Here is a 13,277-nt window from a genome sequence, read left to right as displayed (position 1 = left end):
GGACTGGGTTCGCTGACTGAGTTCGCGGACTTAGATTCACGCAAGTAGTTTGTCAACTCCAGCAGAAATTCTCGAGTTTGAGAACTTCGGCAGTTCGCGGATTGAGTTCGCGGACTTGGCTCACGTCATTCTTCCGGTTCTCTTGATCAACAAAGTTCGCAAACTTTGTTTCAAGGAATAGGACTTATACATAAATGTGTTTCCACAACAATGCTTATGTCCACCATTGATTATGTAATCTAAACTCTCATTTCAATCATTGAAATATTCTTAGAGGACGTTATATATGTGTTACACCATTTCTCGTCAAAGAAATTTTCAAGATGATTGAAACATATCATGACTTTGGTCACTAGGTACAGATAAACTTGATCGAAGCGAAAAGCTTATCAACACATATTTCGAGATATAGATAGGCGAGGTATATTCGGCTCGAAGTACCAAATGTGTATAATCCAAGTCTATATATATAGCATACGATTACTTTTCTCAAAGTGTAGGAGATAGAGTAGATAGACTTTTGAGTGATAGATAAGTTCAAGTCTTCACATACCTTTTTGTTGAGAAGTTCCACCGGTTCCTTGAGTAATTCTTCTACTTGTATGATGAATCGCCATGAAGTCCTTGAGCTCAACTACACTTTCTATCCTAGTCCGAGATTTAGATATAATAGACTAGAAATCAAGACTTATAGTTTTGATCATTAACATTGACAAACATGCTTGAGATAGTAACGCATGCGAGTTCGACCGAGCAATTCTCTAACAGTTGTCGTTCTGCTTAGTGAGCATATTCTTTTGCTTCCCCTTCTGATGATGAGAATTATGACCACCCTCCTTCTTGTTATTGAAGTGTTTAAGACCTAACCAACGTCCATGCTTTTTCCCAAGGCTTTCGTAAACAGTAGCACTCACTTCAAGTGCAGGTGCTGAACCCGTAGGATGAATTTGATGATTCCTTAACAATAATTCATTGTTTTTTTCAGCAACTAATAAACAAGAGATGAATTCAAAATAATTTATAAACTTATGCTTTCGGTACTGCTGTTGAAGTAATATATCTGACACATGAAAAGTGGAATACGTCTTTTCCAAGAGGTCAGAGTTATTATTAGTTTCTCCGCACATCTTAAGACGAGAAACAATTTGAAAAGGTGTTGAATTGTATGCACTTACTGAAAAGAGGAGGGTACCCAAATACAACACAACATTTTTGTTTGATCACAACCTATTCAAGACCCACCGTGTATAAGCCTTTTTAAGCAACGATCAATAAAGGAATATTTCAACACGGTGTCCACTTGGAACATGGTTAGTCCGGACTGGCCTAACAATATGAGAACTAAAATCCAAGTGGCGAATCACAATACACCTTGTGTGATCATCTATGGATACAAGATCGAGACAATACAACAACAAGATGTTCACTTGATAATAGTTACGGTACAAGACCGAAACACAAATTAATCAATATCAAGTGCCCACTTAATATAGAAGTGTATTTACTTTAATTATAATTTAAAGACAATTACAATGCAGAAATGAAGTAAAGAACACACCAGAATTTTAACGAGGAAAACTACAATCTTGTAGAAAAACCCAGGGAGCTAGTCCAGTTTTGAATACTCAATGAATTAAGACGCTACAAAAACTAAACCTGCAACTTAGTGTAGACGAGACCAAGCAATCTAGAATCCTAGTTACTCAGCTTCAGCAATATTCTTTTTTTTGATAACATCTAGCTAGCATAACCAGAGTTCATAATGCTTTTCAAGAAAAACCAGCTAGTGATGAGAACCAAAACAAGATTTTTTATATCAAACAGAAACTCAATCAATGTCATAGGACAAAAGTGGATTCTATCAACAAAAATCAAGAGATCACTTTATCAAAGACATGGATAACAACAGTAAGTACTTCCAGACAAAGACAAACAAAAAGAAAGCTAGAAATAACATTGATTCCATCAAAGATCATTCAGGTATCTGGCTTCATACTCGAGAAGAGATTTCTTAGCATCTTATATCACATTTTTAGGATATAAGTACTTCTTCCAACACAATTTTAAATGAAGTTCTTCTCCTTATCCTTCCTACAATTCTCACTGAAGCAGATAATTTACTTCTTACTAGAATTCCTTCACATCAAGATATTTTTGATACTTTGAAGAGTATGGAGAACTGGAGTGCTCTTGGTCCTGAGGGCTTTCAAGCTGGTTTCTACAAAAGTCAATGGAATACAGTTTGAGAAGATGTTTGCATGATGGTTATAAGGTTTTTTCAGACTAAGCGCATTCTCAAATAGATAAATAAAACTTGCATATCTCTTATTCCTCAGAAGAAGAAATCCATATGTGCTGCTTATTATAGACCTATTGACCTATGTAATACTTCTTACAAGATTATCTCTAAATTGCTAGTTAACAGAATGAAGCCTTTAATGGAGAAAATCATCTCCTCATTTCAAGCATCTTATGTGTCTGGGAGACTTATTAGTGACAACACGGTTATTGCTCAAGAAATTATTCATTCCATATGAAGAAGAAAAAGGGTCAAACTATATGTATGGATTTAAAATTAGACATGTCAAAAGCCTTTGATAGATTAGAGTGGTATTTCATTATTAAGATTCTCAAGTACTTTGGTTTTGGTGAAGGTTTCTGTGACATCATTTATCAGTGTAGAAGTACAACTTCTCTGTCTGTAATGCTCAATGGTTCTCCTTGTGAGGAATTTTACCCTACTAGAGGAATAAGACAAGGTGATCCTCTCTCACCTTATCTTTTTATTTTGGAAATGAAATTTCTATCAAGAAAACTCATCTCAGCTCAACAAAACAACACCACTAAAGGTATTAAAGTGGCTTCTCACTCTCTAACCATTAATCATTTACTTTTTGCAGATGATTGCTTGATATTTACTCAGGAAAATCTTTTTTTTTTCAAATCATCTTCTTGAGCTTTTGCAGGACATTAGCTCTCAATCAAGTCAAGTTATTAACTTTGATAAGTCTTCAGTGCATTTCAGTAAATATGCTAATCCTGATATTGCATATACTTCAACTAAAAGTCTTGGAGTTAAAAGAATGTCATCAAAAGAAATTAAGATATCTTGGCTTTCCACTCATTCTGGGTCACTCTAAACAAGAAGCTTTTAAATCCATTGAAGAAAATTTCTTAAACAGATACTCCACATGGTCATCTACTTCTCTTACTCAGGCTGGAAGGACTACCATGATAAAACATGTGTTAAATTCTATACCTATATATCAAATGCGTACTTTTAAACTACTATCTCATCTAACTAATAAGCTCACTTCTATTCAAAGAATAATATTTTGGGGACACAGTACTAACAGATGTGCTAATCCACATGGTTGGAAAAAAGTATGAAAACCAAGAAATGAGATGATTAGCTTCTAGAGATTTATAAATGTTGAATCTGGCATTACTCACAAAACTGGCTTGGAGACTACGTACTATATTAGACTCTTTTTGGGATCAAATATAATGGACAGTAAATACTTTAGGAATGGAGATATAGTTTACCAACAGATAGAGGCTATTTTTTTTTTCATATACATGGAATGGTATCACTAAAGGTTTGAAGATTGTGTAACAAAATTTCTTTGTGGAACTCAGTAATGGCAGGAAAAAAAAATTTGGCTTGATAGATGGATTCCAGGACTTTCTGAACCTCCAGTTCCCATAAGTGATATTCACAGATTTGACCCAGATACTTCTCTTAAAATTTAGAATGTATTCATGGATCCGAAGAAGATGTGATGGTCTGGATGCGCTAAGGATGGTAAATTCTCAGTTAACAGTGCTTACAATATGCTTACTAAGTGCAGTAGGGATATTCAAGTCAATGGCAGAATTATTCAGGCCAATATCTGGAAATCTTTATGGAAGTCTAACACTGCTCATAAGTCGAAATTTTTGCTTGGAAATGTCTTCATGGTATTCATTCTACCAGAAGCAAGCTTGCCATTAGGGTAAATCACAAATATGGTTTGGGTAAATCACAAATAAATCCATGTTATATTGGATATCGGATATTAACTATTCGGATGGATCCTAATCCGATTCTGATATATTAAGGAAGAAATATGCGATAAAATATCCGTTATCCGATAAAACAGATAAAATCCTATACGATCTCGAATACTCGGAAAAGGATTCTGGATATCGGACACATATTGACAGGCCTACTTGCCATTTACAATAACAATATTGATATACACTGTAGAATATGTGGGTCCTCAGAAGAAACTTTGGAGCATCTTATGTTTGAGTGTAAACATTCTAGAGCAGTCTGGAATCTATTGAATATCAACATTGATGAGATTTCTGAAGGTTACATAAGTGTCTCTGAATGGGTGGAAAGTTGGTTTTCTACTAGTATTAACCTTGAGGAAAAAAGATTGTATACTCTTATGGTAGGAGCTTGGGATTCTCTTGAAGGATAAGTGTGACACAGTTTATCAGGGAGTATCTCTTAACCTCAAAATTCTGCATATAGAATCCAATATCATTTAAATTCTCATTTTTACAATAATGACATGCATGCCCCTATTATTGCTGTTGATAGCTTCTCTAATTAGAAAACTCATATTTTAAAATATATATAAATTAAAATTAAATGCCGATGCTTCTTTTGATTATGATACTAATCAACTTGGTACAGGCATAGTGATCAATGATCATGCAGGGACATGCTCAGGTATCAAAGGAAGCTACTCAAATAGATTTCTCAGTTCAAAAGTTGGGGAGTGCAATGCAAAATTCATATTGAATCTAGGCAGATGCAATGCTAGTCATTCAATCAGTAAATGAAGATAGTCTTCTCGTTCAATAAGAAAAGATGAATATTCTCAAAGAAATCAGACATTTAAGTCTAAGTTTTAATTATTTGGTGTTCTTTTACTCTTGTGAGTAGAAATGATAATCAAGTTGTAATGTCGCTAAATCAGGTAGAGAAACGACATCATCTGTAACTCTAATAAATAACTTTTATGCTCATATCTGTAGTCTTGTAGCAAGAGACATAAGCAGTTCCAACTATTTAATAAAATCGTTTCTTTTACCAAAAAAAAAGAATAAAAAACAACATTATAACAATTACAAGTCTTGAGAATGTAAAAACACTTCACATGAACAAAAAAAACTTGATACTCTTTCATCTGGCATCAGTTGAACTGTTGCCGGCAAAATGAAGCTTCAAAATAGAGGCTTGAGAATCAAAATATCACATGAGACAAGTAAAGCTTCGCTGCATTTTTCAGAGCTGACCCTGTGGCATGAAATTCTCCTTCCCCAGAAGAATTGTTGGTATGAGGCACAACAATAGCAGTACTTTCTAATATCAATTGACAAATTCAAACAATAAGAAACCAATTTAACAAAATCATTTCGGCATAGCGGATTATCATTTCGTAGCGAATCCGGACGCATAACAAAGAACCAATGTGATCAGAGAAGATATCAAAGTTACTTTCGCAGGCATTCTTCCTCCATCTTTTCTCCACACCATAGCTTCATAAATAGGCCAGGAATTCACTAGCACAAATCCACTTAGAAACAACTGAACCAACATCTCTTCTAATTTTCCATCAATAAATATTATCTTCATGATCCCAAAACTAAATGAGACTAAATTGACCAATGCAAATGTAGATAAGCTCACGAAAATTGGCGTAGCTACTCCAAAATCAAATATCTCTCGGTTGTATCTTGTTTGTTGTTCATCGTCGATGACTTTGCTTGTAAGGCTGAAATCTGGCGTGATACCAATTTGGTACAATATGAGTTCTATGAATGAAAAAACGCAAGACGATGCTGCTCGCATCAACCACATTCTTTGTTCGTTCCACCAGCTTTTGAGGTTTATACCATATACATAATAGCTCTCTATAAAATCTTGAATATATGTTGCTAAAAAGAGGTATGCGTATAGATAAAACCATGGATCAGAGACCTGCATCCAATTGTGAATCCATCAATACGCGGTATTATATGTCATTATTGTTAGTAACACTAATTGAAACATGTTGTGTTTGGTTTTAGGGTCGATCAATCTAGCAGTTAATTCCAAAATTGGTGATTTTCGATATTAATCTACCGAAGAAAAAGAAAACGTACCATTCAACTAACAAAGATGATTACACCTACTATGAATTTATGATAAATGGATAAAATCTATATTGATGCTGCAAAATGGTGGAGTTCTGATTATGCTTTTTTTGGGTAATGTTATTTTTATTTCGTGAAGACAAATTTTTGTGCAAGGACACGAATGTTTCAGCCAGAACAGTTGAAAGCGCAGAGGCAAAGCAAGTAGAAAATGACAATAGCTAAAGTAATTAACATATGCACCTTAAACGATAAACCAAGCTTAGAGAAAGTTACGGGTACCTTAGGGAACAAATATATGTTGTGTATAAGGCAAAGCTGTGGAAGAACACCATATATGATCATAGGGATTGCCCACAAAGGCCAAATTGCATAGAAACCATACGCCATACCCATAAGTAGAGAATGGTTTTTTGTACCAAATGTGAATGGGCAATACTTTGAGAACCCAACTTCAGTCAATCCAAGTGACCATCGTTGCACTTGAACTAACGAATCATTTAAGCTGATTGGGAAATCTCCGAGAAATGCTGGAGTTGTCGGATTGCAAAATACTGATCGCCATCCTTCACATTGCATCCGAAAGCCTGTTAAAAAATCCTCAACCATGGATCCATATCTGAAACCCAACTAAGAACGAATAGTATATTAGTATAAAAAAGAAAATCTCAAGTGGTGCATGGTTAACTAAATATTGTAGTTAAGATAAGCAACTAAAAAAGGAATTAAAGCTTACAGTTAATCCCCAATTTGTTCCTTGTTCATAATTGCAATCTGCAACTCTACTAGCTGCTTCCAAAATTAGTTTTGAACTACTCATTGTTATTCTATCCAAAGCACCTTCGCGATCACCGTTGAATCCGGGGAATATGTTTACTTTCGATTGAGTTGGGGCACCATAAAGTGCTTTTCGGTTAACGAAGGGACCGCTGCCAACACAATTGACAGCACCAATCCCGTCTAACCCTTCAGGATTTATTATATACGGCCTTGTGAACTCACTATTATATATGTCACTTGGATTAATCCCTCTGAAGCGTGGAGGAAATTGAACAAAAGCAATTTTTGAGCCTTCGATGGGGTCTAGTAGATGGCATAGTGCTAGACGTGGAGCTTGAGGATTATTACAGTACATGTCACAGTCAATGCAGAGAACAATTGGTGCGCTAGTCATTATCGCCGATGCACGTATCTTCATCGAATTTATCAAGAAATATTATTAAGCAAAATATACTTACACATAAACAAGAGATACACATATATACCAATTCCTTGTGAGTTTAAAATCTTAGGTATTTTTGCCTTGAAGATGGTTTTTCTTACCAATGCATTCAGAGCGCCCGCTTTGTAATTGTGGTGAATATGTTTACTTTTTTGTCGAGAAAGGTAGATAAAATTAGGTAGAGATGTCCCTGAGACATCAACATCCCTGAGGCTTTCCAGGAGCATCTAATCAAAAACTTAAATTTATAAGATTACTTTCAAAGATTTCGGCAACAAAGTGTTTATAAGCATGTCAAGGGATTCTATCACTTTATATGATCCAAAAAATACCTGAATGATTGTAGGATGATCTTGACGAGTAAATCCATTTACTTTCCATTTACTGAAAACTTGACGCTCTTCTTCATTAACGAGCATATCATCGTCTACACATCCTTGTTCCATAACATGCTCTACCTTTGTTCTCATTTCCTCGTATAAAATCTGCAAAGAAAAGAAATGAAGGCCGATATTTAAACACTAATACAGTAGTTAGGCAAAAAATATTAAGAAGTAGTACAATAGCAAGAATTTATCATTTTCAGGCTCATAACTACAGAGAGTGAGTACCACTAAAATGGACCAACATGGCCCTGCATTAACTATTGATTCCTGTATTAACTTCCAGACGGGTTGTTTCTTAATCTTGTCATGTGTGACTAGGGCAGGACCCTAGATTGGATTCGATTGTATGAGGAACTCCTATTAGTTAATTAGAGCAGTGGTAGGGTTTTGATGGAAGTATACAAGTCCATAGGCGGAACTAATTTTCGAACATATCCGATTGCCTTGAACTTACTATTTTAAGATATTATACAAAAATATTCAGTAGTATCGTGGTCCCAACATAATAAGTCAGAAGGACACATAAATGAAAACAGCAAATAGGATCAATTATGCTCAGTAATCCATGGAACTCATTATTATTATATGATTGCAAAGAGAAATAGAGTTGACCTTCATATTCAGAAACTCCTCTTGAGGGATACATGATCTAAGCTGATCAGCATCAGAATCATGCTGGTTGAAAACCACTTTAGGACATCTCTTACTGAGATTACGCTTTTTACAAAATGGTAACCATTCTCTGGCAAACTTTGATCCTTGAATCAATGCAAAAAGAGTCATTTGAGATCCTCCATCATCAGAAACATAAACAGATATCTTATTTGAGGGATAATCAAATGCTAAAACAGATAACGCAGTATTCACGACTTCCATAGGAGGTTCTTTATATGGATCAGCAGTACAAATAAAAACATCTAAAGTTGGGAGATCATCTTCATCTACGACTTTTGACAGATTCTCTGGATAAACTTTTCTACGAACTGGACACCATCGAAAAGCTTGACATGCAACCCACATGAAGGATAGAACTAAATCAGCAATTAACAGAAGGATTGATGGTAATAAATCTACATGGATTCTGAGACTGGTTAGATGATGATAAAGTAGAGCTATGATTCCACATACATAGATTAACATGAATACACGACTAGGTATTGTTCTTGGATGCACTTCATAACTATTCAAAGGAAACGCAGAGGTTTTCTCTCCGTTTTTCATTGTCTCTCTCACTATCTCAGATTCTAATCTACTAACTCACATTCTCTACCGATTGATTCTTTGACGCTTATTTATTGAATCTAGAATTTTACTTTTGTTTAATTTCGTTGTGGTCCAGATTCCAGAATGAAAATAAAATATATTTGGAAAACTCTCCTGATTAGTGGGGTTACCAGCACTATGCACCTACCACTTGATCCTGATGATTCAACATTCTAAACTGCCATGCAACATTACTATATTCACTCTCTCACATCTGTTCCTAACAAACAATAAGAAAACATAAAAGGAAAAAAATACATTGGCACTAATAACTACAGCAAAATTTGGAGAAGATATTTTATTACAGTATGCCATATATGCGACACCAACACTAACTTGTGGACACAAATTAAAGATTATAAGCGTAGCCAAAGATAAGAAAGATACATAAATTTGGAAAACAGGGAAAGCTTACATGTTTCTCTATGTACCGATTCTTGACCTTAAGCCTGCCCGATTCTTGACAGTAGCATAAGCAACTGTGAATTTGTAACTGCTGAAGACCCAGTAGCACACCCAAAGTGATAATAACCAAGATCTAAGTCATGCTAAGTTATATAAACACAAAGATTTTTATTGATGAAATCATTCAAAGTAACAAAGATACAAGTTCTTCAATACAAGGAAACCCTAATCTCACTCTAGACTTAGTTCTCCCACTCTATTAAAATCCGATCCCCTAATCTTGCCCAATGGCCTTTATAGGTTAATCAACCCTAATGGGTTACAACTCATTTTACTTCGCAACGTTCTCGCGGAGGTGCTTTATACTTCGCCCGGACTATTTTCCATAAAGTTTTTCTCCTTCTTTCGTTATTCTCACATGGGTCTGTCGGGACACCTGTCTCTTTTCTTGCTCCATAATTTATCTACTTCACGGCTTGCCTTTTCTACCAAGTAATCTTTCTTCGTCCTCTTCTACTTCGTGGCTTGCCTTGTAGGGTACTCCATAGATCCCTCATAAACCCATGTTCCTCGTGGAGTTTACTTCTTGACGAAACACTATCTCGCACAAGGCTTTTACCTCGTCAATTTGTCAATAATAGTGACTCTGACTTGATTTGACGAGTCACTGACGAGGATTTTCGTGTCACGTGCAGGATCTTCAGGTCGGATCCTCGTGTCTTCCCTATGTCCACGTGGCGATCCATATTTTGGTATCCACATTTTGCCTTTTCTTATTCTTCTCGATCGTAGGGAAAGAAGAATAAGAACCGCTTGAAGTTAGATAACCGCCACTCCTTCTTATCAATGCTTTCCACGTGGTCCTTTTCTCGTGTAACCGCTAATCACCGGTTCGGATTCTTCGATCGTGGGTAGCTTGGTTTGACCAGTCATCTCTATAAATACCCCCTTTTCTCTGTCCCTTATAACCTTTACCTTCTCTTCTTCCTTCTCATGCCTTCTGTAAATTTAGGTTTCGTTTCGTTCTCCTCCAATGGCTCCCAAGAAAGTTCCCAATCCTACTACATCCACAACTTATGAGGAATTTAAAGTCGATCTTTAGAAGTTGGGTATTTCTCTATCTCCGGTGATTGATTCCTCCGTTTCTCCTCTTATTACTGCAACCAAACTCATGGAATTAAATTACCGATGGATTCAAACGGAAACTTGGTATTCTACAAAGATGTTCATCACCGCTGGTCAACTGAGAGCGGGTCTTTATTTTCCCTTGTATGATCCGAAGAACCGTTTTTTTTATGAAATCCTAGTCAAGCTTCAGCAAGGCGTCTATCAACTGAGTAGAAATGCCATACATATTGCTAATGAATTCGTCAGAAGGTCTAATGGCGATACTTCCCAGATTCCACTCTTGGTGCAAAGTTTTGTTCCCGCGGATTACAACATTGAATCTTTTTCCGTGAATTACACTGGCCAAGATATGACCACGAGAGCCTATCAGGAGTGGGGCGTCAAGATTTCTCGCAAAACTTTGGATGACCCGTCCAAGGCCCTTCTTTTAGATGTTGATCCTGTTGGTACGAAACGGAATAAGTATTTTCGTCTTTCTAGTGATGAGGATTGGATGATGTTCCCTTTAATAGCTGAAGGTCCTCTAGTGTGGGGTCTCGACGAGAATGGGTCTTCTCGCACTGGTCCCCTTCCTCAACATTCCCATCTCACGGCGTATGACGCAGGTCGATTTCACTGGCATAAGATGCCCAACGAGGTTAGTCTTATTTTTCTTTGGTCCCATTGCCTTTATTTTATTGTCTCCTAACATCCATGTTCCTGCCTCAGTATCCTCTTCCCCCGCCTGGTATGCTGAAGGACCGCTCTAAAAAATCAGTCCAAACACAGGTTCGTATCTCATGGCATCCCTTTTGGTCGTTGTTTTTGTCGATTCCTGACTTCCCATTTTCAGGAGAATGAGCCTCAAACAACAGATGGTCCTGCTAAGAATTTGAGGAAACGCCAACGTTCTGGGGCTCCTTCTACCACTCCCCAGTTATCCATTTCTTCCTTAATCTTGCTTTCTTCTTCTCGCGTCACCCCTTAACATCATGGATTTCAGGACGATCCTCCCACCTTTCGCACCTCGCAGCGTCGCCGTTACGGCTTGGATGTGGACAGCTTGGCCCAAGCCCATCCCTCGATTTTACCTCACTCTGATTGCTCTCCTCATCATCATCCTCGTTCATCTGGCGAAGCTGTCCCTTCGCATAGTGCCCCTTTTCCCGAACCTACTTCGTCTAGAGGGGCTCAGCAAGCTAACGAAGTGGAGGAGCCTGATCTTCTTCCTAACCTTAAATTTTTAAGCGAAATTTTTGCTTCGACTCGCGAAAATCCCTCCTTAAGGTCTGAGGCTACCGATTCTTTGGTTTCCCTTAGTGTTAACAATTTTTTGGCTGAAGATCAATCCTTTATTTTGAACGCTTCTTTGAACCTTTCTCTGGAGCAACATTCTTCCATAATGGGTTTGGTGAGTCTTTGTCCTGAGTTAATCATTCATTTTCCCCTTATGGTACTTCGCAGAATTTTAAAGCAAATTTTCCATCTTTTAGGAATAACATCGTAGTATGTCTCATCTCGTGGAGCTTCGGGAGACTCGTGAACTGATAAAAAGGTCTAATGCTCATATTCTCCATCTAGAGGAGCAACTTGCAGAAGAAAGGAAAATCTCATTTGATCTTCGCCGTGAGTCTTGTTTTGTGTGTTACCTTGGCACTGCCTTTCTCTTGATGAGGACTTACCTGTTTAATTCCTTCATTCCTTCAATCTTTCTAATAAGGTTTCAACTCTCCAAGAGGATGTTCAGTTTATGCAAGATGATCTCGATCAGATGGTGTAAGACGCAACCCTGATGGCAAAGCGTCTTCGCAGAAATGACCAGGACGAGAAAATCCAGATCTTTAACGAGTTCTGTGATTCACAAGGTATTCCTCGTGTTTCTCTGGATCTTGAAGTATTTTCTGATGACGAGCCTGAACCCGCTGCCAAAGAATCAGTTCATACTGTCCATGAGTCATCCCCTACTGGCGAGGATACTGAAAACAACGAGGTTCATGAAGAGGATGATTGCGAGGATACATAATCCGACGAGGATCATGAAAGGGATGATTGAGGACGCATGAATATTTTGAACTTTGTTAATGTTGTAATCTTAACTCTTATTTCGGCTTAATACTCCCAATCTTGGGGTGGGGGTGGGGGGTGGGGGGGGGGGGGGGGGAGACTATTTGTATGTAAATAATGTATTTACCTTTATCTTGTATTTTTCTGTTTACCTCTATCTCGTGCCTTTACCTTCGTAATATAGACTTTCCTCTATCTCGTGCCTTTACCTTTGTAATATGGACTTCGTACCAAGTATATACTTTGAAAAGACGTTGAGTCTTGATCAGCTAATGCTAAAGAAGAACATAAATTATAAAAGTATATACTTTCCTCTTGTTCTTGTTGAGTATTAGATGATCAATACAGTGTCGCATTATTAGTCAAATTTCATTCTTAGCCGTTGTTACTTTCAGTTCCAACTTCCTTGTTGGGTCTGCGCAAATTTATGTTTACCTTATGGCTCTACGAGGTCTTATTACGCCTCCTAGTTAAGGTCTTATTTTTCCTCATCCCTTTTGAGGGATTTTAATTCGACGAAGTGTCAGGCGCTTATTACCCTTGCGAATAATAATCCATCTACCTCGTCTTAACATTTATTTTATTTTTCTCCGCGACAATGCGGCATGCCTACCTATTCCCGTGAACATTAGCCCCATGATATTGCCGTCTTTCTTTGGTCACACAACTCCCTAATCTAGAGGGTGCCATCCCTTTAC

The 13,277-nt window shown here is 37.2% G+C and overlaps 1 protein-coding gene across 1 annotated transcript; it reads right to left on the bottom strand.

Annotated features, from left to right (window-relative positions):
• Positions 1-6,473: 6,473 nt before the first annotated feature.
• LOC113290528 (cellulose synthase-like protein G3) lies at positions 6,474-8,961 on the bottom strand. The gene is made up of 6 exons (XM_026540122.1): positions 8,353-8,961; positions 7,687-7,839; positions 7,456-7,581; positions 6,869-7,324; positions 6,626-6,762; positions 6,474-6,570 (listed from the first exon to the last, which is right to left on the bottom strand). The coding sequence occupies exons 1-6, from the start codon at positions 8,959-8,961 to the stop codon at positions 6,474-6,476; spliced, it is 1,578 nt and encodes a 525-aa protein (XP_026395907.1).
• Between the last annotated feature and the right edge of the window lie 4,316 nt (positions 8,962-13,277).

This window comes from Papaver somniferum, chromosome 6 (assembly GCF_003573695.1).
Source record: "Papaver somniferum cultivar HN1 chromosome 6, ASM357369v1, whole genome shotgun sequence".
Taxonomy (NCBI): Eukaryota; Viridiplantae; Streptophyta; class Magnoliopsida; order Ranunculales; family Papaveraceae; genus Papaver; species Papaver somniferum.
The sequence above is the reverse complement of the archived record's forward strand: the minus strand, read 5'-3'. Positions and strand labels throughout refer to the sequence as shown.